General features: G+C 38.5%; 1 protein-coding gene and 1 long non-coding RNA gene across 7 annotated transcripts in view; one reads left to right on the top strand and one right to left on the bottom strand.

Moving 5' to 3' along the window:
- The window catches only part of LOC125020773, a 51130-nt gene extending 32914 nt beyond the window's left edge, over nucleotides 1-18216 (bottom strand). For 2 of the 3 annotated variants that reach the window (XR_007114257.1, XR_007114261.1), the window contains exons 1-2: nucleotides 17988-18216; nucleotides 17045-17166 (exon numbers count right to left, since the gene is read on the bottom strand). This is a non-coding gene — a long non-coding RNA (uncharacterized LOC125020773). Of the gene's footprint in view, nucleotides 1-11953; nucleotides 12089-17044; nucleotides 17167-17987 lie in introns of those variants that run through there. The other variant, XR_007114265.1, reaches the window with a different exon arrangement.
- Nucleotides 3313-21876, top strand: LOC125020739 (immunoglobulin-like and fibronectin type III domain-containing protein 1). 4 transcript variants are annotated; one of them, XM_047606231.1, is made up of 26 exons: nucleotides 3313-3441; nucleotides 5238-5303; nucleotides 6372-6431; nucleotides 7541-7663; nucleotides 7832-7971; nucleotides 8089-8188; nucleotides 8496-8805; nucleotides 9618-9828; nucleotides 10302-10574; nucleotides 10696-11160; nucleotides 11802-11903; nucleotides 11990-12142; nucleotides 12481-12609; nucleotides 12851-12967; nucleotides 13779-13903; nucleotides 14912-15053; nucleotides 15135-15428; nucleotides 16131-16427; nucleotides 18897-19076; nucleotides 19167-19295; nucleotides 19440-19748; nucleotides 19934-20019; nucleotides 20146-20338; nucleotides 20417-20713; nucleotides 20792-21118; nucleotides 21199-21876. In XM_047606231.1, the coding sequence occupies exons 7-26, from the start codon at nucleotides 8608-8610 to the stop codon at nucleotides 21201-21203; spliced, it is 4032 nt and encodes a 1343-aa protein (XP_047462187.1). In that variant the 5' UTR covers nucleotides 3313-3441; nucleotides 5238-5303; nucleotides 6372-6431; nucleotides 7541-7663; nucleotides 7832-7971; nucleotides 8089-8188; nucleotides 8496-8607; the 3' UTR covers nucleotides 21204-21876. The 4 variants fall into 4 exon arrangements, with proteins under 4 accessions (XP_047462187.1, XP_047462179.1, XP_047462171.1 ...); XM_047606223.1 differs by having other exon boundaries at nucleotides 7544-7663; nucleotides 20792-21876; XM_047606215.1 differs by having other exon boundaries at nucleotides 20792-21876.
- The last annotated feature ends 742 nt before the right edge of the window (nucleotides 21877-22618 follow it).

Here is a 22618-nt window from a genome sequence, read left to right as displayed (position 1 = left end):
ACAGGCACTCAAGGTCATGCATACTATATAACAGAAAACACGATACTATATACACACAACCCTACCTCTTACTCCAGTAGAGGCCAACTGCAGGCCATGGTTCATTTTTAATGGAATATGGCCCACACATGGAACTTGCACTTGACTGTAGCGTCATGAATGCTCCAGCCTTTCCACAAAACAAGATTAACCAAAAACGACTTTTGCAACGTACGACTAGAAATGGCAGTTCCAAAGAAGCAAGGGTATCAAGTGAGTGTAGAAAATTTCAAGAGAAAAATTAATAATTCTTTACAGCAAACGAGAGTAAGTGTGTCCGGTTAATATGCAATGAAAGCGTATTAAAGAGTATAATATACGACAACACAATTAAACCCAACGACAGACCTACACTGATGCCGAATGAGAGCAGAAAGTTAAGCAAAGGGCAGCTTGTCTGCAACTTTGCTCTATGCTAACACAGGAAATGCCACATTAGCCAGTTCCAAGGAGCTACACACACTGTCCAGCAACCTTTCGCAGACTTAATAAAAGAATGACTCACTAAAGTTCCAGGATTAGTGATTCTATAAAAAAGGAAGGCATTCAGCAATGTTAACAGGTCTAGAAACACAGTTATGGTGCAAATTGAAGACTTGTCAAGTGCATGTGATGAGAGCACGGATTCCACAGACACCTCACAGCTGTTACGTTTTTATCAGGAAGCTGATGATAACCTACTTTGAGAACCAGTATGACCAGCATCTATCTCTGTAACATGCTTCACATCTCAACCACTAAACACTAGCATAATTTACTAATATTCTTCTGCTAATACACCTCACCTGAGTGGCCCAGCTTTTGGTATATTTTTCTAAGTGACTGTCATTAAAAACCTTTGAACACCCAGTCTTACTCAATGGCTGGATTAGGTCCATGTGTTTAACTTTGACAAGAACTGGGTGGACGTAAAAACAGAGGGACAATTACGATTAAAGCATGTACAACATATAAACAAACAAATCAGTGGTCTTGACCCTCGTTCCTAGTACCTAGTAACCTCAGCTTGCTAGCCAAACATATGTGATAACATGCCGCTAACACAGACAGCCGAGTATCCTCAGCGAGTTACCATAGACACTATAGGATTTCTACCTATTTCCTGCCAACAGTCATTTGATGGCTTATGGCGACAGGACACGTCATCAGTGAGCAGACAAGTATCAACAAAAGCATAAAAACTGCATAAAATATTGTTAACTTTAACTGATATGATCATTTTCCAATCATTCCTACCAGTACCACTAATCAAAACCTGATCTTGTCTAGACATATCAATTCTGATTGTGTAGAAGATAAGATCCTTTGCAGCCCAATTAGGAATAACTTGTCTCCTTGTTGAAGAATGAGTGACAAGGTCTTAGCTGATGTACTGTTGAGGTTTCCCTCAAAAGAGAAGTCTACACTTCAGAGAGCCAGGCCAAGCTGTCTAGTTAGCACCTCAGCGGCAGCTTTCTGTGGTTCCCCATGACTGGAATGGAAGCTATGCGGCGTGACATTTCATCAATATAAGGAGGATAGGCTGAGGGGGTTTAATTCCTAATCCAGGTGGTTTATGTGAGCTCTGGGCAATTCAAGAGCCTATTCAGATGCATTACTGCAAGTGGAAGGACAAGCATGACAGGACACTGGCACCGCTTGGACCTTGTCTTAGCTGATTCTATGGCCGTTGAGACACAGACATCCTACAAGTCAAAAGCTTGCACTTCCATCTATTATTCAAGTTGTAAGTTGTAAGAAGCAGCTGTGGTGGAAATGTCACTCATGTATCCATGTCTTCAGTTGTGAATTACAACAAATGGGTTTACCCTCTGTACAACATACAGATTAAGAAGCTTTACATTACCAGACTTGATCAGTTTAAGCTGCCGTGAACATTGAGCACACAAAAAGTATGATAATGTTCACATGGTTTATGACAGGTGTTGTGTTAGCGTGCTGGGAGGCTAATGTAACGTAATGTTATGTAATGTAATGTAACTAGAATAGTTACAAGCATTGTGTTTACTACTTACGTTAGCATGTTCTATGAACATTAACCATGAATTGTCATTAGTTAAGGGGGTATTTTGTCATCAGCAAAAGTTAAAAATAAATAAATATATTTCGGTCATGCTAAATCACCAGAGTCAGTGGATGTCATTGTCTGTGTTGTTTGTGTTAAACACACTTGATGGTAATCTGTTCCGTAGTTGTTTCTCTCGTACAGAGTGGTGAAACCAACAGACTGACAGACGGGACAACACTGGAATATCCAGAGCCAGGCTGCTAATGTGGCAAAAAAACAAACAGGTTTCCATGGAGAGAACATAACAAGAATTAAATATAGTTACCTCCAATAAGGAAACAAAATCAACAACTGCAAAAACAAAGTGTGTTAAAGTCAGCCGCTGATCCACATTTCTCACCTTCAGTCGTGACATTTGTTGTAGTCAATATTTTCTTATGTATGAGAAGCGGTGTCTATTTCACATTTCAAAGACAGACGCAGTTAAAGTCGGAACTGTCGTCTGAACATGTGACGAATGTGATTGACCTTGAGAGCACGAATGGCTTGTTCTTCATTTGATCTTCTGTTCCCAAAGTCACAACAGTCTTAAAGCCACAAGAAGAAGAGCTTGTACCACATAAATGCCATAACCTTGATTACGTAAGTACAGTGAAGACAAGGGGATATGTTCCTATATTCCAGACAAGGCTCAGGCTCAATCCAGAATTCAACGGAATTTGCTTCAGCACCAAACCAGATTAATAATAAAGCCTGCCCATAGCTTGTTACCTGCCAGCCATCACTTAAAATCAATATATTCTTTTCTCTTTTTTTAAAAAATTCTGCACATTTTAAATGCAGCCTGTGGCAGCTCAAACTCTGATCTGTATTTTTTTAATAACATGCCAGCTATATGCATTAGCTATTAACACACCATACTGAACTGGAAATGAAATCCCTACTAAAACAAACATCTGCCTTACTCTTTCACACTGACAGTTATATGTGTCTGTAAAGTGATATCTGCAAGAATCAGGGACTACACAAACAAAATGAACTCACCAATCATTTTCTTGTCAGCAGCTGTTCTGTGAAAGATGAGTATGCTGTCATCAGTAATTACTGCCGTGAGAGATAAACTTCACCACTAACTTGTCATTGGTAGCCCTTCCCTCTCCCTCTGGCTATTCATCCTGTCTTACCTCATCCAGTGGCCCCTCCACCACTTCTCCCCCTCTCAATAATAACCCACCCGCTTTGAGCATCCATCTGCCTAAACTAAAGAAGCCTCTCTCTGACAGTCACTCTCAGGGCACAAGCTTGCAGGCAGCAAAATTACACTGGCTTTCCTCGGGGGTAGGGATTTATACCACACCTGTAAACGAGTGGAGTGAGAACAGAGCGGTGGACAGGTAAACCACTCTTCTCTCTTTGTCTTTCTGTCTGTTTGATCAATGGTACAACCTAATCATGATTCAGCAATCACTTATTTAGGAAATACAAGCGGTGCAGTTTAAGAATTGATAGGAACTGAACAACTAGGTGTTTACTGGACCACCCTGAATGGAATCAAAGGTTTATGCTTAAAAGGAATTCAGATCAAAGTACTGTTTTCTTGTTTTTTTTAACTCTTTGCCTGTTCTGATAATGATGCATGAAAGATCGATTCTGTCCACTGGTCTTCTGTCCTTTCACCCTCTCTGACCATAATTAATGCCAAACTAGTGCAATGAGTGCAAATATCCCTGCGTGGATATGAACAGACAGAAACAAGCATCTGTAACCAATAAAAAACATATATATTCTCACTGTTATCAAGCCGAAGTTATTAAGATCACAGCGGAGACATCAGTGACCAAATTTTTAAACTATGACAGAATATTGTGAAGATCACACTGAGGGCAAACTACATAGGTTACAGCATTAGTGGTCAGTTTCTTTCTTCAAACAGCATCAAACATTTAATTATAGATTCTTGCTTGTACAGAATTCTACACACACGATAAATAAAACTGAAGGAATTCTTTCAAATGACTGATCTCAGACACAACTTGTTGATCTGTAGACTTTCTTCTTGTCCAATTTGTGGTGAGTAGGCAAATTCAGCCACAGCATGGAATATTCATTACTATTTATTTATTACAAATGAACCAGCAAAATGTCATTGTACACAAGTCTCGAAAGATTCTTTAACAAACCCAAAAAACGTCATTATGTTGTTTAACAGATCAACCTCAGCTAATGTTACGGGTTAAGTGCTTGGCAGCGGAAGAAGAAACAGCATCAGAAAAAGCTAACACGATTAACAGATTGGTGTTAAATCTGTGTATAAATGGTATTGCTTTCAATTTAGTGCTTTTCTACCTATTAATACTCAAAGCGCTGTAAAGTTAATGACACATCTACACACACATTCTCACACCTGTTCCCATCACTGGGAGCAACTGTGGCTTCAATTCGGCTTGTGGCTTCAGTTTATGGAAAACTAAAATGTTTGTTGGTGGCATCAAGTCATTTTTGAAAATTAAGTGCTATTAAATTTACACTATTGCAAATATACACTCAAATGAATAACAGAGGATGGACCTTGCCCAAAAATGGTTCACATCTAACTATAGCTTATGTCTTAGCTTAGCTGTGTGTCATCCATGTTTATTGTGAACCAAGTATGCGTCTCAAAGATCATGGTCTTAATGTTTTTTAAGCCCTCAAATCCATCCTAAATATATACACAAGCTTTCTTTAAGAAGTCTTTGCTCAACATGTTTTATTACATCAAGTAACTGCTGCCATCCATATAAGAATGTGTTTGTAAGGATATTAATTACTTCAGAAAACAAAACTATTAAGAGTACATATATTCTTCAATACATGTACTGCCAACCAGAAAGTCGTAAAAACATTACAGTCAACCTCTTGACTTTGTTTCCCGTGAAAGCTGAAAACAATAAACAAGGAGGAAGTAATGGGCTTGGCAGTTTTAAACGAGATCCTATTCTGTGCTTACAAGCATTTTTGGCTATTTTGGTTCAAGCAGTTCCTGTAAAATGCAGCCGACTGTCTTTAGATACAGCAGCCTGAAGGCTCTATAGTAGGAGAAATCATTTTGAATGAGGCTTTGCCAAAAAACTATGAACTGAATAGAAATAGAGACAGAACTGCCTTTGCCTTGTTTCTGGATTCATGACACTGTTCTTTCTGTTTGCAGGTCACGGTTAACTTGCAAAAATGTGGAAAAGAGCGAACAACACCGGCCCAATGAGGAACAGACAAAGTACAGTGCCACAATACTTACATCCTGCCTATTCCTGTTCCTTTGTAGTGAACAGGCTACAGACAGTAATCTGCCGTAACAAACAGTGCAAAGGAAACTCATAAACATGACCAATTGTGGTGATTCACAGAAGGCATCTGTCAGCACTGTATAGTGGTCTGTTCCCTCATCCTGAGACACATTTCTGACATGTACAACATTTTTCTAGATGCTAAAAATACTTTTATTGTCTTTCAGGACACATTTTATGGGAAAGGTTTACACAAATAGAACGTGTGCATATTTGTTAAAGCCTGCAGGTCACAGGCAACGGATGAAATTGGGGCACAGGTGGAAAATGTAAACACAGAGTTAATTATTGTGATCAAAAAATGCCAATGTTGCTTCCTAACTTTATTTTGCAGTTATCCCCCATACAAAGTAACCCAACGTTTGTCTTTGAAACAAGCACAATTAATTAATGTCCCTCATACAGTAAAGTGTGGGCCTCTCAATTCATCTCCAAAAGTAGTGGGAAATGAGCTGCCATTAATCCTGCCATAGTATAACATATTGCTGAAGTCAGCAAACAATAATGAAGTTAGAAAAGGACTCCAGGTTGGACACACTGATAGATGAAGACACATGAAGACGTATGAAGACAGGGGCTGACAATGAACGTAGCTGAACATTCAGCTGCTAAAATGGAGCTAAACTTGAGCCGAGGTTGGACCTATATAAAAATACAATCTTTCAGAGGTGCAAACATTAAACACAATTACATTTACTACATAATTCATGAAAACTTTTACAGTTTGTTCACTTGAGAAATGGTCTCTCTTTTGGTGTTTCATTCAGGCTTCTGTGTGCTTTCCTTTACCACATTACGCCACACTAGGTCTTCACTTCCAGCCTCTTTGCCCACTGTTTAATTCAGACTCAATTATGTTGATGTGTCTCTCCCTCCTCATTCTGTTTACATCCATCTTCCAAAGATCTTCTGTCGTACACCACTTAATGTCCTATCGCCGCAGCACGGCCTTACATCGTGTATTTCTGACTGATCTTCTGTCATTTGTCTTCACACAGATTTCTCCATAGTTCACCGATATATTCAGCATTTTAATGAAGTATCTGGCAGCAAGTCAGGTGAGAGAGACTTTTTATTTTCTGATAGACAAATTTAGAATCTTTTCTGTACATTAATCTGTGATAATGGAGCAAATATTTCATACTACATTAGGTATTATTGAAGATTATGACTCATCCCATCTTTGTCTTGATGACATGAAACACAAATTTACAACTCTGACAAAGCATGACGTGTTTGACAAGATGGCGGATATTTCCACCCTTGTCAAAATAATCATTAATCCCCAGACTGGAGTTATTCTTTGTTGACTTGTGTGTGATCCTCTATCTTTGCACACTTAAGGAAAGACAATGTCCAGCAGATAACCGGGTTGCGGTGTATTTACATACTTCTGTGGGCATATTTTAAATGTGAATAATTATGGAAACCTTTTTGACCTTTTTAAGAAATTGCCACGAAAAGTTTTTCTAATTTAATCAATTGTTTCTTTTCTCTAAATTATATCATGTTAAGGGGAATAAATTTGGTTTGTGGAGATTTTGCTCTGCAAAACTGAAACTCTTGAGCAACAACAAAAATTACCACTTACAATGGAAGATCTACATTTTAGCTATGCAAAATAAATCCAAATGGCAATTAAAGAGTGTTTACTTTCTCCCTGCAACATTCCAACAACTGAAGAAATAGCCAACATCCAAACTGATATTCATAAGCAATGTGCCTAAGCAATTATACAATAATAAACAATTATATAAACAATTATAAAATAACAGAGCTGACCTACACCTGGCACCACAAGAAAAAAAAAAAAAAAAAAAACGGAACTGGAAGCAAACTCGAAAAACAGGGATCTAATTGTCTGGTATTGCTTCTTTTCAAAGCACAGAGAGATTTCTGCACAGTACTTCCCATTTGTATAGACCCCAAAAAGATAACACCGCTGTCAACACACAAGCAAAGCCATGTGTGCATGCGCACACACCCACACACCAAATCCTCATTAGGACTATATTTGACATTCCTGACATCTGCTGGTAGAAAAAGACAGAAAGGAAAAGAAAATCTGCCCTGTTCCACCGGTATCAGCACTAGGTGTTGGTTGTTTGTTGTTGTTTTCAGGTAATTTACTAATGTGTCTGTGGTATAATTTTCTGTCTTTGTTTAGCAGCTATCCGGAGAAAATCTAAGACCCCTGGGGTGATCATCACGCAGTATGTAGTGAACATGCCAGAAGGAAAAAGCACCCCAGATTTCCAGTGTAAACCAACCCCAGTAACCACAGATGAAGGTGGGTTTCTCTATATTATAGATGAAATCGATATGTCTTATTGTTATTACTGTCGAGGAAACAGAATGAACCGGTTATGTTTCTGTTCTTCGCTTCTAATTATGAACTCAGACCTAAACAGAAGATAAATTCATAGATGTGAATAAGATTCTTTTACATGTGCTTTAGGAAAATTAGCTGTTTTCAAAGCTGTGGTTCATGGGGATCCCAAACCAGATGTGTCATGGAGAAGGATGAAAGGAACTATTTCAGACAAAGAAAAGTTTCGATGTAAGTACGATGAGTCAACGGGGGAGCATATATTAGAGGTGAGTAAATAAATGATGACAAATGCTCTAAATAGTTATATGTTCATACTACAAACATCAATGAAATGCACTAATATATTCCACACATTCAATTCAATCAGTTATTTATATTTCCAGATTCACAAAGTGTCTGCTGCAGAGACAGACACATACAAATGTACTGCTGTGAATGAATATGGCAAAGCTGTTTGCACGACAACATTAAGCGTGACTGGGGGTAAGAGTTATTCATTAAATAAATTTCTTGAATCACATGCATTTATTGTTTATTGTCATACGGTCCGAGTGGGCAAGTGTACCCTCATCATGAAAAAAAAAAAATGAAATACATTTGTGATTAGTTTCATTAGTAAAAAAAAATACTATGCTGTCCTAAGTGACTCAATTTGAATGTATAATTGATATATCTTATAATTTATTGTTTATGTTTTAGTGAACAATAATTCAAAAATGCTAACATGGATTCAATTAAATGAAATTTCCCAGATTAATAAAGCATCTATCTGTCTATCTAATGTTTTCAGCTTCAACAAATCCAGCAGATTTCAGAAAACTGCTCAAGAAAAGGCAAGTATTGTAAACTAATAAGATTTTATTCTGGACAGTTCTACATGAGTGTGAGTATTTTACATCCAAATGTCTTTTTTTTCTTATACCTCCAGCAAAGCAGGGAAAGCAGGTGGAGAAAGTGATGAACGGTTCTGGGATGTGATGCTGAATGCTGACAGGAGAGACTACGATAGAATCTGCTCTGAGTTTGGGGTTTCAGACTTCCATTCGATTCTCAAGATACTCGAGGAGAAGAAGAAGGAGAGAGCACAGAAAAACTTTAATGTAAGAAAACACACTACACCACTGTCTGTTAATAAAGAAAAAACAGTCATGTCCATTCATAACATTCACCGAGGCATTACTGCACGTCTGTTCTACTGCTATTATCAGTTGAAATTAGCAGAGAAACTTCATTTGAAATATTTACTTCAGACAATTAACATCTACTTTTGTTGCTCATTTCATCTCATTAATTCACAAGGTCTCTCTGACTCCCTCCTTAATCGTTTGTCTGGCTGTTCCCCATTTGTCATATCGCTATATTACTTTCTTATGTGTACCCTTTTCGGTATTATAGTAGAGTCCCAATATGGTAAAAATTTCTACAATGAAATAACAAAGTTATATGAACTTTCTACTACAATTCCTACCATGCAAGGGGCACCAACGTGGCAGTAATGATACAATACATCAATAACAGTATGTAACCGATCTTATCTCACTGCTCTAAGTACTGGGCTCTCATTGTTGCAGCAGGAATGAAACCTCACTCTTTTCCTGAACTGCTAGAAATTATTTAACTCTGCAGCCAATCTTTCAGTACTCTCACAGGTTCCCCGGCTTAACTGGGGTCCATGAACCAGGGTGTGATCTCTTAAAATAGTCCAACATAATTACTAAAAATGAATGAGATAAGGCACTGCAGATATGACAGAGTAACCTTAAATGGAAATATAATAATATAATTTCTCATCCACCTCTTGTACAAAGAGCAGTCAGCGAGTGCTTATTTCAGAGTCAGATGATAATTTGAAAATAATAACTGCAAAATGTTGATCAGTTTTGATCTTGTTTCATTTTTTCTATGTACCCAGCAAGACGGTGGTAAAACTCCCTATGATGAAGATCCAACACAGAAATATGGCCTTAAGAGTGTTGTGAGGACAAAGGATTTGGTCATTAAGGACGTAATGCAAAAGGACACAGAGCTGAATCGAGGGGAGGTTGAAAAGGTCAACCTCCACAAAACAGGGCTGGATCGAGCCGATGCAGACGAAGACAACTTCCTCCCTACAGACTTTAAAAGTAAGTCCAAAAAAAGATCAGTATTTTTTTCCCACTCCTGAGGTTTCTAGCGTGGTGTATCTTTTGAATGTTACGCAGTCCTAAAATATTTCCATAGACTACTGTTTTCCCACAGAGACTTATTATCTTATTCAAATGCATGGTCACATTTGCTCCTCATATTCACATAGAACTCCACCTTAATCAAAAAGGCATCTCCAAACTCTAAGCAACATTGTTTTGTGCAACAACACATGGCTGCCCCGGTCATTTTTAGTACCCTGTCTTATTTTAAAAGACCTGACAAGCATTTTAGCACTATGGATTAAAATGTGCACATCAGGCAACATATTAAAGATGAGATTTGACCGTTTTATGTAGTTTTATTTTTGGATCCTACTTTGATGTCTAACAAGTTCATCGAGTGTGGAACTGAAAAAAAGTTCTCATGCTATTTATTCAATTAAAAATGTAATCAAATTTGTTTTGTCCAGTTTCCAACGTTGACTTCGCAGTCAAAATTCAGGAGCTTAAAGCCCAAGAGAGAGAGGACGCCCTCTTTGAGTGTGTGCTGACTCATCCACTCCCTAAGATAACCTGGATGTGCAAAGGCAGCATCCTGGAGGATGGAGAGAAATATGATATAACTGTGTCAGACCACAGACTCATTCACAGGCTGCTGATCAAGGACTGCAAGCAGCTGGACAAAGGAATCTATTCAGCTGTGGCCGGCATCGCATCCTGTAGTGCCTGGCTGGTTGTGGAAGGTAATTATAGTACAACATTACAATAATAAAACAATTAATTTGTCAACAAGCAACCTCCTACATATTGCCATGATTAGGAGTGCCTTAATGTGTATGTATGTTGTACTATATAACCTTTAAGCTGACAATAACCCATCAGTTGAGACGACGAAAGCCCGTAAACCTTCAGTTGCTGGTGGAGTTCGGACTGACCTTGAGAAAGTGGCCAGAGAGCAACAAATAAAAAACCGAGAGGAGATGGAGAAGATTTTAACAGCTGTAAAAGCCAAACATGAAGCAAGACAACTGAAAGGCAATATGGCATTAACCACTAGTGGAGGAGACAGTAAAATAACCGAAATCACTGGACCAGGTAAAAATGCAAGAGCAGTAAAAGACATGTCTGCTGCCTCAAAAGCCAGTGCCCAGTCTGAGCAAGGGGGGAGCAAAGGAAAAACAAAGAGCAAACCCTCAAAAAGTGATGGCACAGCATCTCATTCAGAGATTTCAGACTGTGTAACAAAAGCAGCAGGACAAGGGAGAGTGGATGAACCCAAGATCAAGAAACACACTAAAACTGGAGGAGTTGATTTTGACAAGGCGACAGGTAATGTCAATAATAATTTAACTATGGTTTAAATATGTGTTTACATTAAAAACATATAGGTTTACTGCATCTTAACCTTTGAGGAACAAAATCACTTCCGTCAACCAAACAGGCATAACATTATGACCACCTTATACACATAGGTGTGCAGGTATCTCTAGTGCCGCCAAATCACTTCTGACTCATCAGAGATCGAACATGAGGAGGTTATTCCAGTGCATCCCACAGACACGTGATCACTTTAGGATGTAGTGAATTTGGAGGCCAGGTCAACACCTTGAGCTGTTTTTCATGTTTTTTTTGAGTTGGTGGCTGCTGCCATCAAGGAGTGTCATTACTATGGGGTGGGGGTGTCTGGCCTGATCTAGGTGGATGGTACATGTCTTCGTACCGTCCCTGTGAATGCCAGGTCCAAAAGTTTGCTATTTACTTCTCCTGTCAGTGGTCGTAATGTTATGCCTGATTGTTGCATTGTATTCAGAAGATCCAAGGTTACAAGGTGTTATATGAGCCAGTAGAGATCAATAAACAAACTCGATCACTTTTCTAAATAACTGCAATAAATGTTAAAGAATTTAAAATATTAGCTTGGAATATGGCTGGCTTAGGGGGCTGAGTATGTTTATTACTGGCTACCCCAGATGCAAATGAAGGAGAAGAGTCTGAGGAGAATGAGGACACTAGACATGAGATTAATTCAAGAAGCATACAGCAAGATCAAGACTCAGAACACGTAAAAATGGGTAAGAAACAAAGTGCGTTGCCACATCTATAAATATGTGCTGTAACAGAGCATTTATTCTGTTCATCATGTTTTGTGTCTGTCCAGAGTCTGGTGACGAATGTGCTGATGTGGACCAGCCTGGAGTGTTTATCATGAGTCAGCATGAGGTGGTTGAATCGAGTGGGAATAAAAACTCCACTGGGTCTGCGAGACACAGAGAGAAAACAAAGAAGGTCCAATGGAAACAACAAATATCTGGTATTCTGAGAAAATATGGAAATTAGCTACTACGTGGAGATGTACTCAAAAGTAGACATAACCAAACCAGATATACTAAATGCTACACACAAAGAAACTCCAGTTATCTGAAATTTTCTGTTTCTTTGCAATGTCAAAAGACTATGGTTATATACAGTTTCCTGGATTCCAATAAAATCACTAGTTTGATCACAAAGTTATTGTTGTCTGTGATACATCTGCCACAGATGTTAAAATAATTTGTGGTGACACCGTTTTATCAGATAAAACTGTGATGTAAAAGTGTTTACAGTATTAAAAATGTTGAGTAGCCTATTAAATTTTGTGGTTGTTCATAGATTTTAATGAACTAGAAAGTGAAGATGAACTGAGTTACACTGGTGAAGATGAGGACCAGGATTCTTCTGTCCAGACCAAGGATCCAAACTGTTCAAAGCAAAGTCAAAAACTGAAGGACGCAGTAAATGGTAAGAGACCACAAGCAGGACGTGACTATGTGGAGGTGTTGTATGGGTTACAAGCTAACGAATAACTTTTAGGAAACTTTTACTACATTAAGGATATTCATATTGTTGCACTGTGAATGTTGTTCTTTTATGAGAGGAAATGATTTTGTTAATTATTTTGAACTTTCTGGGACAAAGCACAATTTTAAAACAAATTTTAACTCTGTGTGAAGCTAATGACTAAATGTTGTTATTTTAAAAGGTGAAGGTATGTGCTCTGAAGACAACACTGAGTGTGATAATACAGAGGATGTCAACGACTCTTCCACACATACAAGGCGTAAAAGACAAGGACCACTTATAGAAGATTTGGTGACTGGTGAGTGATCAAATACGTGTCACATCCAAAATCACTGGAAAGGCATGTAGTGTCAAAACAGAATTAAGAGAGAGATACTTTGAATACTAATGATAAGTGGTTGTGTCACTTTGCGCTCAATGTAACCCAACTTTACTTGTAAGGGACAATATGGGCCAAGTGTTAAATCATAGTAAGACTGGTCTACAGAATTGCTGTTAGAAAATTACCTGACAAATTCTAAAGATAATGTTTAGCATCATCAAATAGTATCACTGAATTTTATATCACATATGACTTTATTAACTGAATGCAGAAATCAAATCAAATCAAAGTAATCTTTACATCAGAAAACGTTTATTGTCTGGTGTTTATCTAATTTGTATTTATGTTAAACATATACTGTTCACAGTTAATGAAAATAATCTAAGGGAAACCAGTTCTATATTAACTTAAAATTGTAAATATCATGTCAGTATCAAATCACAAATACATTTAGGAAGAAAATGCCACAACTGCAATGACGATTTCCTCTCCAGTGACTCACAGTAGCAATTACCGCTGCATGTTGTTTATCTTGTTCTTGCTGATATGCTATTTTGCAACAGCATGCAATGCTAACATGTTTAGTGATGCTCATTTTCCGCACCTGAGGGCTCCGTGTCGGACTAGTGGGTAGTCCGTTTTCTTTTAGCATACAATACCCATTTAACGGTTATTATAAAAGCATTCAAACAAAGAAGGTAAAACAATAATGTAACAATTCTTGTGAATTTGAGCTCAAAACACTGTAATGACAGATTACAAAGTTCAAACTGCTCCCTGTTCTCAGACCCAGGAGTTCAGTTCATCTGTGGTTTGTCTGATGTCAACTCAGTCATCAATGAGACCGCTGAGCTGACATGTAAGCTCAGCAGTGAAGACTGTGAAGGAGCCTGGTTCAGAGACGGCACAAAGGTTAGTCATAAAGGTCAAACCAATCTGTGGTTTAGCACTGTGTTGTTGGTCAGAAAAGCGCATCATCGTGCTGTACAATCGATTTCTCACAAGTAATCTGATTCATGGAACAAAAAACCCAGTTTCCTCTCTGCTATGTTACTGTGTTCACAGTGAAAACACTTTAGTTCATACTGTATGGACTGACAAGTAAATAATTTGCAGCGTTTGACAGATATCATCCTCTGACAATCAAATTCCTGTAAACTTTGCTGCTGCCTTAATTTCCCACCATAAAAACACTATAAACAGAGCTAATCAAATGTAATTTGCATCAGTTCGTTTGTGCAAGGCCATCATGTTTTGTTTTGTTATATTACATGGCAGAAGCCCAGAGCTCAACACACACACACTTTTTCAGCTTTTAATATTTCACAGGACATATTTCAGCTCAACATGTTGACATCTACGTGCGTTGCCATGGTTACAAAATGATCCAGTGTAACATAGGCAATATATTGCTTACAGACCTGGAGATTGGTTTCTTAACGGTTCAGCATCGGTCGATGGATTTCACAGAGATGTAAATGTATGTCAAGACGACCCATCTACTCTCACACAGTTCTTAAATTGGTCTCATTGCTTTTGCGTTTCAAACGCACTGCTGCATTTGCACGAAGGGAGACTGTGACCCTCCTTTTGAGGAGAGCTAAACAGCATCCAGTAATGCCTGAAAATGCTTTAAAACCAGCCCAAAGAAACTCTATTAAAGGAGCCGTTGCTTTGGTACAGAAATTGAACAAAACGGCTGCCGGCTAGTGACAACACACAGAGACATGACTCATGTAACCTTAATCTAAAAGTCTGTCACTTTCTTCAGGGAGAATATGTTGGCACAGTTGGTGCTTGAAAATTACCACATGTGACACATCACAGCTGGGCCCTGCAGTACTGCTGATCCGAATAAGTGATAATAATTGTCATAACCAAGTTTGTTTATTTTAATCTGTTTGGTGGATTTCTTATCAGATATCCCCAGATGACAATTTCTGCATCACCAAAGACGGCCCGGTGAATAAATTATTCATAATCAAGTGCAGGGAAGAACATTCTGGGAAATACCGCTTTGAGGTAGATGGTCGTAAAACAGAGGCAATGGTCAGCGTCAAAGGTTTGAGAATTTGCCATGACCACAACAATGAACACCAAATCAAAGCCATAACAGCATTGAATAACTCTGATGCTTTTTCAGATCCCCCCAGGTTTGCCCCAGAAGACCTCAGTGCTTTCACCGAGCCAGTGACAGTTAAAGTGGGGTACAACGCCGCTTTCAAACTCCATTTTGTCGGCCACAAACCCTTAAAGATTCAGTGGTTCAGAGAAGGAGATGAGCTCCAAGATGACAACAATACAAAGATAGAGAAATCTGAGAGTCACAGCCGCCTGCTCCTGAGCAGGTGCCAGAGAAAAGACACAGGAGAGATCAAGATCAAACTGAAGAACGAACACGGCTTTACGGAGGCAGTCTCACATCTTATTGTGCTTGGTGAGTCAATGATGGACAGTGCAGAAAATAATGTACTAATGACTAAATAAATCAATCACCTGACAATACTAAACACACTAAGTATTCTAAAATAAACTCACAATTTAAAAAGGGGCAAAAACATATATAAATGTTTAACAATAACCAAACAAAACGTTTTTACAAATTATTCCATTGATAATAAACAGAATCATAGTTTTTTATTCTTCTTCTTATTTTTATATATTAGGTATTTTTATTATATTTTTTCATTATATTTATTACCAATACTACATCCACAATAACATGTGAATATATAATCCCTTTAATTCCTGTTTACAGTTTGCACTTAATTCCTACAGTCATGTTTACATCCTCCAGGGACGGTTCAGGATAGTTAATATATTTATGGCATAGATTTTCTATATGTATATACTTTGTATTGTTCTCTTGTTGTTGTTGTTTTTTTTGTTTGTTTTTAAAAGTTTCTTGCAAACATTATGTTGCTCATTTGTGCCTTAAATTGACCCCTGAAGACAAATGAAGTTATCTGTATTACAGCGAATATCACAATACTCCTGTCGTGATCTACACATAAACTCACTCATCCATTACTAGTTGACATTTATATGCAAATTTGCCACATTCGAGATTTAACCATCATTATCCATCAGTCAAAGTAGTTTTCCCCTTTTTTTAAATGAAACTTTTTTGATGTTTCAGACAAACCGACTTCCCCCCTGGGTCCTGCCGAGGTAACCGAGAGCTCGGCTACATGCATTGAATTCAGATGGCGGCCTCCAAAGGACGATGGTGGCTCGCCAGTGATTAACTACATAATGGAGCGTCGGCAAGTGGGACGAAACACCTGGAAGAAAATAGGGGAAATCCCAGGTGTGCCCAGCTACCGTGACAGGGACGTGGACCGTGGACGAAAATATTGTTACCGCATTCGTGCAGTGACGACAGAGGGTACAAGCGATGTGATGGAGACTGACGACATACAAGCTGGCACACTTGGTGAGCCGATCTGATGCTTAGGCAACACGGTCCGTCAGAGACGTTTGTAATTAATGATTTTACCATCAAAAGTGAAGATGTGCTCCAGATCTATTCATGTAGGCTGCTAGGAACCACTAGTTATGTCCAGAGTTCAGGGATTGAAAACTAATCCAACTTGCGACCTTTCAACCATGCCAACACAACAAAAACAAACACATTCACAACGCCTGTAGGCAACGTTAAGCTAAATTATATTAAGAATATTGAGAATATTTAACTGACCTATAGATGTAAAAACAGGTACTTAATTAAGAATGTCAGCTGGAACTAAATATATAAGGGAGAAATAAGGCAACACAACTCCACTGACCTTTTCAGTGGTTAGAAAAACATGTCAAAATGTCACAACACTGACATAAAGTACAATTAAAATCTACAGGTGACCTCCCATTTTTTTCTCCCACCATTACGCCACTATAACAAAAGTTTTATGTACACAAGCTTGATGATGGCACAGCAGTAAACTGAGAAAAGGAACAAAAGTCGAAAAGGCTTAAAAGGTCACAACCAGCACAGGCTCCTTCACAACACAAGCAAAACACAGTACAGGCACAATGCAAAAAAGGTGGACTTACGGCCTGCAGGTCTTCTGGAAGAATACTCCACAAATCAGCCACAGACACGGTAGCAAAACTTGAAGTTATCCTCGAGTTTTCAGAAGTCCTTCCCACGACCCAGATCCAGTTTACTCCACAGGCTGGAAGAAAACATGTGAATGGCAGAAACATGAACTCCTGAAGGTTTAAGTCCGTAGATAAGGTGTTTTCCCCCTTTGATTCAAAATTCCACGTTAAGATACAGTAGTTGTTGTGATTTTTTCCCCCTATAACTGCTGGATTAGGTAGTTAATTTAGCCATTTGTCACAGGGCAACCAATTTTAATACTGTATCTGTAACTCACATAGTCATTGGTGCACTAGAGAAAAAAAAATAGTCTAATATAAACAGTCTGGAATTAAATCTCCCGACATGACTGTTATGATATTCAGTAAATAGAAACGACATCAAGAAAAAGGTGTTAATTTAAACTATGACCTTTCTAGATGTAGTTTGTGGTTCAGTTAAACTAATTACAATGTGTTTATTTCGCAAAGCTCGCCGACTAAAGGTTAAAAACATGTGCAGTTCAATAGTACTACAAACAACATGCATGGGAAAAGGTGAAAAGTAATTTAACACTAATATATAGCAATATAAAAATAGTCGGCATAAATGACAAGTTGGTTTATGTGTTAAATATTGTTAGCCTTCCTAGCTGAGTTGCGTAACTGCGTTTGCGCACATCAACATAATATGTTATATTTTTATAAGTATGACTAAACAATTCAAACCTTAACATAAAACAAATAGATATGATGGGCATTAAAAAAAATACCAGCCTCTGTCAGGAAGTAGTTTAGACAAATTACGTTTGTTTATTTTGCACGTGGCTCAAGCTAACGTTACCAAACATTTCAAGGGTTAACTTGGTCCAGTCCCGACTTTTGAAAAGCTCTCAGGTTTCTTGACAATACTTACTATTAAACTGACGACACACAACAAATTTATCTTTGTTCCGTTCAGTAAGATGCGCTTGTGTTCATCTTTCTGAAGTTGTTTATCCAACACCGGAACAGCGCCGAGACTTTCTTTAATTTAATTGGTGGATAAAGTGCAGGTGTGGTTTACACTAATTAAAGGTGTAAAGGTTTTAAAGGTAAAGATTCAGCATAAAATTAGGTTGAAAATTAAAATAACTGAGAGAAAGAACTGGTGATAAAAAATAAAATAAAAAGAAAATTGAAGGAAACTGCTGACAAAATAATGTAGTAGACTAGTCGCATTATTTTGTCAGCCTCATATATTTGTCTTGTCAGAGCACATTATTTATTATTTAACTTGACTCTAATCAGACAGTGTGATAATGAACCAAAGAACCGAATAAACTGAGTCGATTATTAATATTATTTCCGGCTGTGATTCTTCCTCTATGTCCGTGTCATTACTGCCCTCTGCTGTTCTTTGATTGGTTCTGTTATGTAGCTATAAAGTCAACATTTTAGTCAAATTATATATATATAAATTATATATATTAACGGTCCAAAACTCAAAATATATTTGTAGTTAATCAAGACAAAAGTTGCAAATGCTTACTCTTTAAAAATGACAATAATTTGGGCATTTTTCTCTGGATAAATCCTTCACGTAACATATTTTTCTATTGTCAACATATGGCTGATAAATATAATTTCAAATACCACTGTTAATTATTTATTTAGAAAATACTGTTTTAATGTATTCTGATTAATACGTAAATAAAATATTTTTTGTGGAAGCAACTTGTATCCACTGAACTAATCTGTCTAAATGTTAGATACGTATAATGCATCATTCTCTGAACTAACAATAACATCTTTGACAACTAGCTATTTTTTCTATGCTCTTCAGCTTTCCCTGGCCCCCCTGCACCTCCAAAGGTGGTCAGCGCCTTTGTCAACTGCATTAATCTTTCGTGGTCTCCGCCAAGCAACACAGGAGGTTCACGTATTCTGGGCTACATTCTAGAGAAACGCAAGAAGGGGAGTAATCTCTGGACTGCTGTCAATGCCATCGATGAGCTAATAAAAGGCATGCATGTTTACTATACTTTACTTCAAACCGAGAGCATTAACAGTCATGTCTTCATCTGTTATTTCTTTTCTCTAAATTCACCCCTAGAGAAGAAATATGCAGTGAAGGATGTTGTGGCAGGTTTGGAATATGAATTCAGAGTTTCTGCCATAAACCTCTCAGGACCTGGTGAATTTAGCAACCCTTCAGAGTTTGTCTTCGCGCGTGATCCTAAGAGTAAGTGTTAGAGCTGTTTCGATGCTGCACTAAATAATAAACAACAGGCTGAAGAAAACATACCTTTGTGTGTTTCTCATTTAATAATCTTATGCATCTTTTATATTCAGTAAAACTCAGTATTTCTTATTTATAACACTACAGAGCCTCCCGGTAAAGTGAGAGGCCTGAAGGTCACAGAGACGTCTTACACCCACTTGGTCCTCACTTGGACCAAACCAGAGGAGAGGCCGGGCGTACAGGATGAAGCGAGGGGATATTTTGTTGAGATTCGGCAGGCGGATTCCATTGAATGGTCCCGCTGCAATAGCACCCCCATCATCACGACTTCCTTCAGGGTGAAGGGGCTCAAGTCCATGGACATGTACTGGTTGAGAGTGGTCGCAGTTAACGATGGAGGAGAGAGCGGACCCGAGGAGCTCGTCAACTACGTCCTCGCAATGCCCTCACCTGGTATGTCTGTGAAACTGAACGTTGTGCTAGTCAGTGGCAGATGTGCGTCATTATTTTGAAGAATGACAAATACATGGTTTAAATCGACCTTTTAAAGTTCATTCTTTCACTGGACTATCACCCATCTTATTGAGAAGTTAAATTTGAACTAAAACCACTTGAACTGTATCTGTTCATTACTTTAGTGAGGCCAAAGTTCACAAACAACAAGATGAAGAGTTTCATGGTGGTGAGGGCGGGAAACTCCGTGAGGATCACTGTAAACTTTGAGGTGAGATTTATATTTCACCTTCTGAAGTAAACACTGTTTTGCAAAATGAAACATGAAATGAATGAAAAGAAAACTGCGTGTACATGAAATACGGAAGACATGACTAATGTGTATACATTTACACAGGCGTCCCCACGACCAGAGATCATGTGGCTGAAGGACAACGTGCCGGTGACTAAGAGGGTTACAGTCAGTAACTCTGATGGCTCCTCCCAGCTGCTCATTCCCTCCTCTGAGCGCTCGGATTCAGGCATCTACTCCATTTTGGTGAAGAATCTTGCCGGACAGGAGACGTTCAGTACAGAGGTCAGGGTCACAGGTAAAAACTGAAGTCAACTAAGATTATTATTTTTTTTAGTTTTATTTTTTCCATTAATGAATCTGACTGCATTTCCAGATGATCCAAAGCCTCCTGGACCAGTAAAACTGGAAGAAAACGTGCCTGGCACCGTGACGGTGATCTGGGAACCTTCCCCCGATGAGAAGCGCGATGACCGCCTCCACTACACTGTATCCAAACTGGACTCTGCAAAGCACTCATGGGCCACCGTGGCTGACAGACTCTTCAACAACAAGTTCACAGTCTGCAACATCATGGCGGGGAGGGAGTATAATTTCCGGGTCTATGCTAAAAATGACATGGGCATATCTGCACCCTCAGAGTCACCGACCTGGGGGAGGGAGAAGAAAAAAGGTTCGTTCATGCATCTCAAATTTCAAATCGCAGCCTTCTCCAGAAAAATATAATCACAATGTGTCTCCTCTAATGTAGAAAAGTTGGTGATAAGTGTCCCGACCACAAAGGACTGTGATTTGCGATGTCCTCCAGCCTTCATTGTACCTTTGAAGCTCCACACTGCACCCAAAGGTTATGAATGCTACATGAGCTGCGCAGTGAAGGGAAACCCCAAACCTCGTGTCACGTGGTACCGAAATCACATCAGTCTCAACACCAACACCAACTACTACATCTCCAACACCTGCGGAGTTTGCTCCATGGCAATCCTCCACGTGGGTCCCAAAGACACGGGCGAGTACACCATCATCGCAGAGAACAGCTTAGGACGAGCTGAATGCTCCACCACACTCAGCGTCAGAGGTGAGCGGGAAAACAACACTTGCACTTAAAAGCCAGGTGGAATAATTAACGCCAGTTCATTTTGTCTTTCTCCCATACAGAGTGAAGAAGCTGAGGACGTTCCAGTGTTATACGAGCAACGTGTATTTTGAAGATCTTGTAGTGGTCGTGCTGCTTGGAAATCATGTGCCTGCTACTCTGCTGTAGACTGGACAGTTACTGGAATGAAGATAAAACATATTCACTATTAAAACATTACATTTGTCTAGGTTTTGAGGATTATTCCAGCTTGTCCAGTGAGTCAAATCAGAAAATCAAGGCATGGTGTTTTAATATATTAGGTCAGTTAGGTCTATATATATATATTAGACATCGAAACTTATTTTCTTTCACTAACAAGACCACAGTATATACAAAGAAGTTTTTTTTGACCAGGTTAAGGGGAGGGAAACGTAGGAGGTATGAAGGGGTCGAAGGGATGGGAGGGAGGAGGATGTTGAGTCCGATGGTGGTCCTCTGATGTTCGAACGGACCAGGGTGGGGTCATACCTCTAGAAGCTTTGGCTCCGTGCGCCCCAGGTTCCTGCAATGATATTTTAAAGGAGACGAGAGAACAGAGAGGGTTGGGGTGGAGGGATTTGAGAACTGTTAGACGTGCCTGTATAGGAAGGTGCGGGTAACTGGATGATTGAGGTATGGAACCAAGTTATACAACTTCATTTAGACTTTGTTTTTATTTTTTTTAGCTGATTATTAAAGCATATTTATGTTATGAATAACAATGTCTCTTTGAACGTTCTGTTTTTGCAGCCTAAGGTCTGTTTCACTTGCAGTGAGAGTTCCTTTGTATGGTTTTCACAACAATTTTCCAATGCAGTGAAGAAATAATGAAAGGTTATCCCACAGTTGTCCACAAAACAGCTTTTGGAGTCAAATCACTCCAATCACTTCTTAGCCCCTGAAAGCAGCGTGTAAAAATGCTTGCAATTACTACAGATTCCACCAATTTGAAAAGATGAGAGTCTTTTATGTCAATATGTATTTCACAACAGTGACTTCAGTGTGTTGGTGTAAAGAGTTAAACTAAAAAAGGCATAGAAAACACATGAATTGACTTGTATAGAGATATATTTAACAGTAGCATTCACACAGTTTGTTTACGCTTATGCATCACAGAAAAAAAAATGGTGAATCATAAAATAAATGATTCCGATTGCAATAAATATTGCATCTTAACAAAAATATTTGTGTAAATTAAATAAATCTTACAAACGTCTTTCCCAGATATACTGTATATGTTTTTTTTTATGTTACCAAGATAACTACAAAACATTCAAACTCTAAAGAGGATATCTACAATAAAATGGTTCCATTATTATTAAACACAACCACCTAATGTTATAGTAGATGAACAAAACGATTCTCATGACAGATTACTCCCTACTGTAGAACCATACAGTATGTGAAAATAAAACTAATTATTTTGCTTAATTAAATTGCCCGAAAAAAAAAACAGATAAG

The sequence above is a fragment of the Mugil cephalus genome, chromosome 1 (assembly GCF_022458985.1).
Source record: "Mugil cephalus isolate CIBA_MC_2020 chromosome 1, CIBA_Mcephalus_1.1, whole genome shotgun sequence".
NCBI lineage: Eukaryota > Metazoa > Chordata > Actinopteri > Mugiliformes > Mugilidae > Mugil > Mugil cephalus.
The sequence above is the reverse complement of the archived record's forward strand: the minus strand, read 5'-3'. Positions and strand labels throughout refer to the sequence as shown.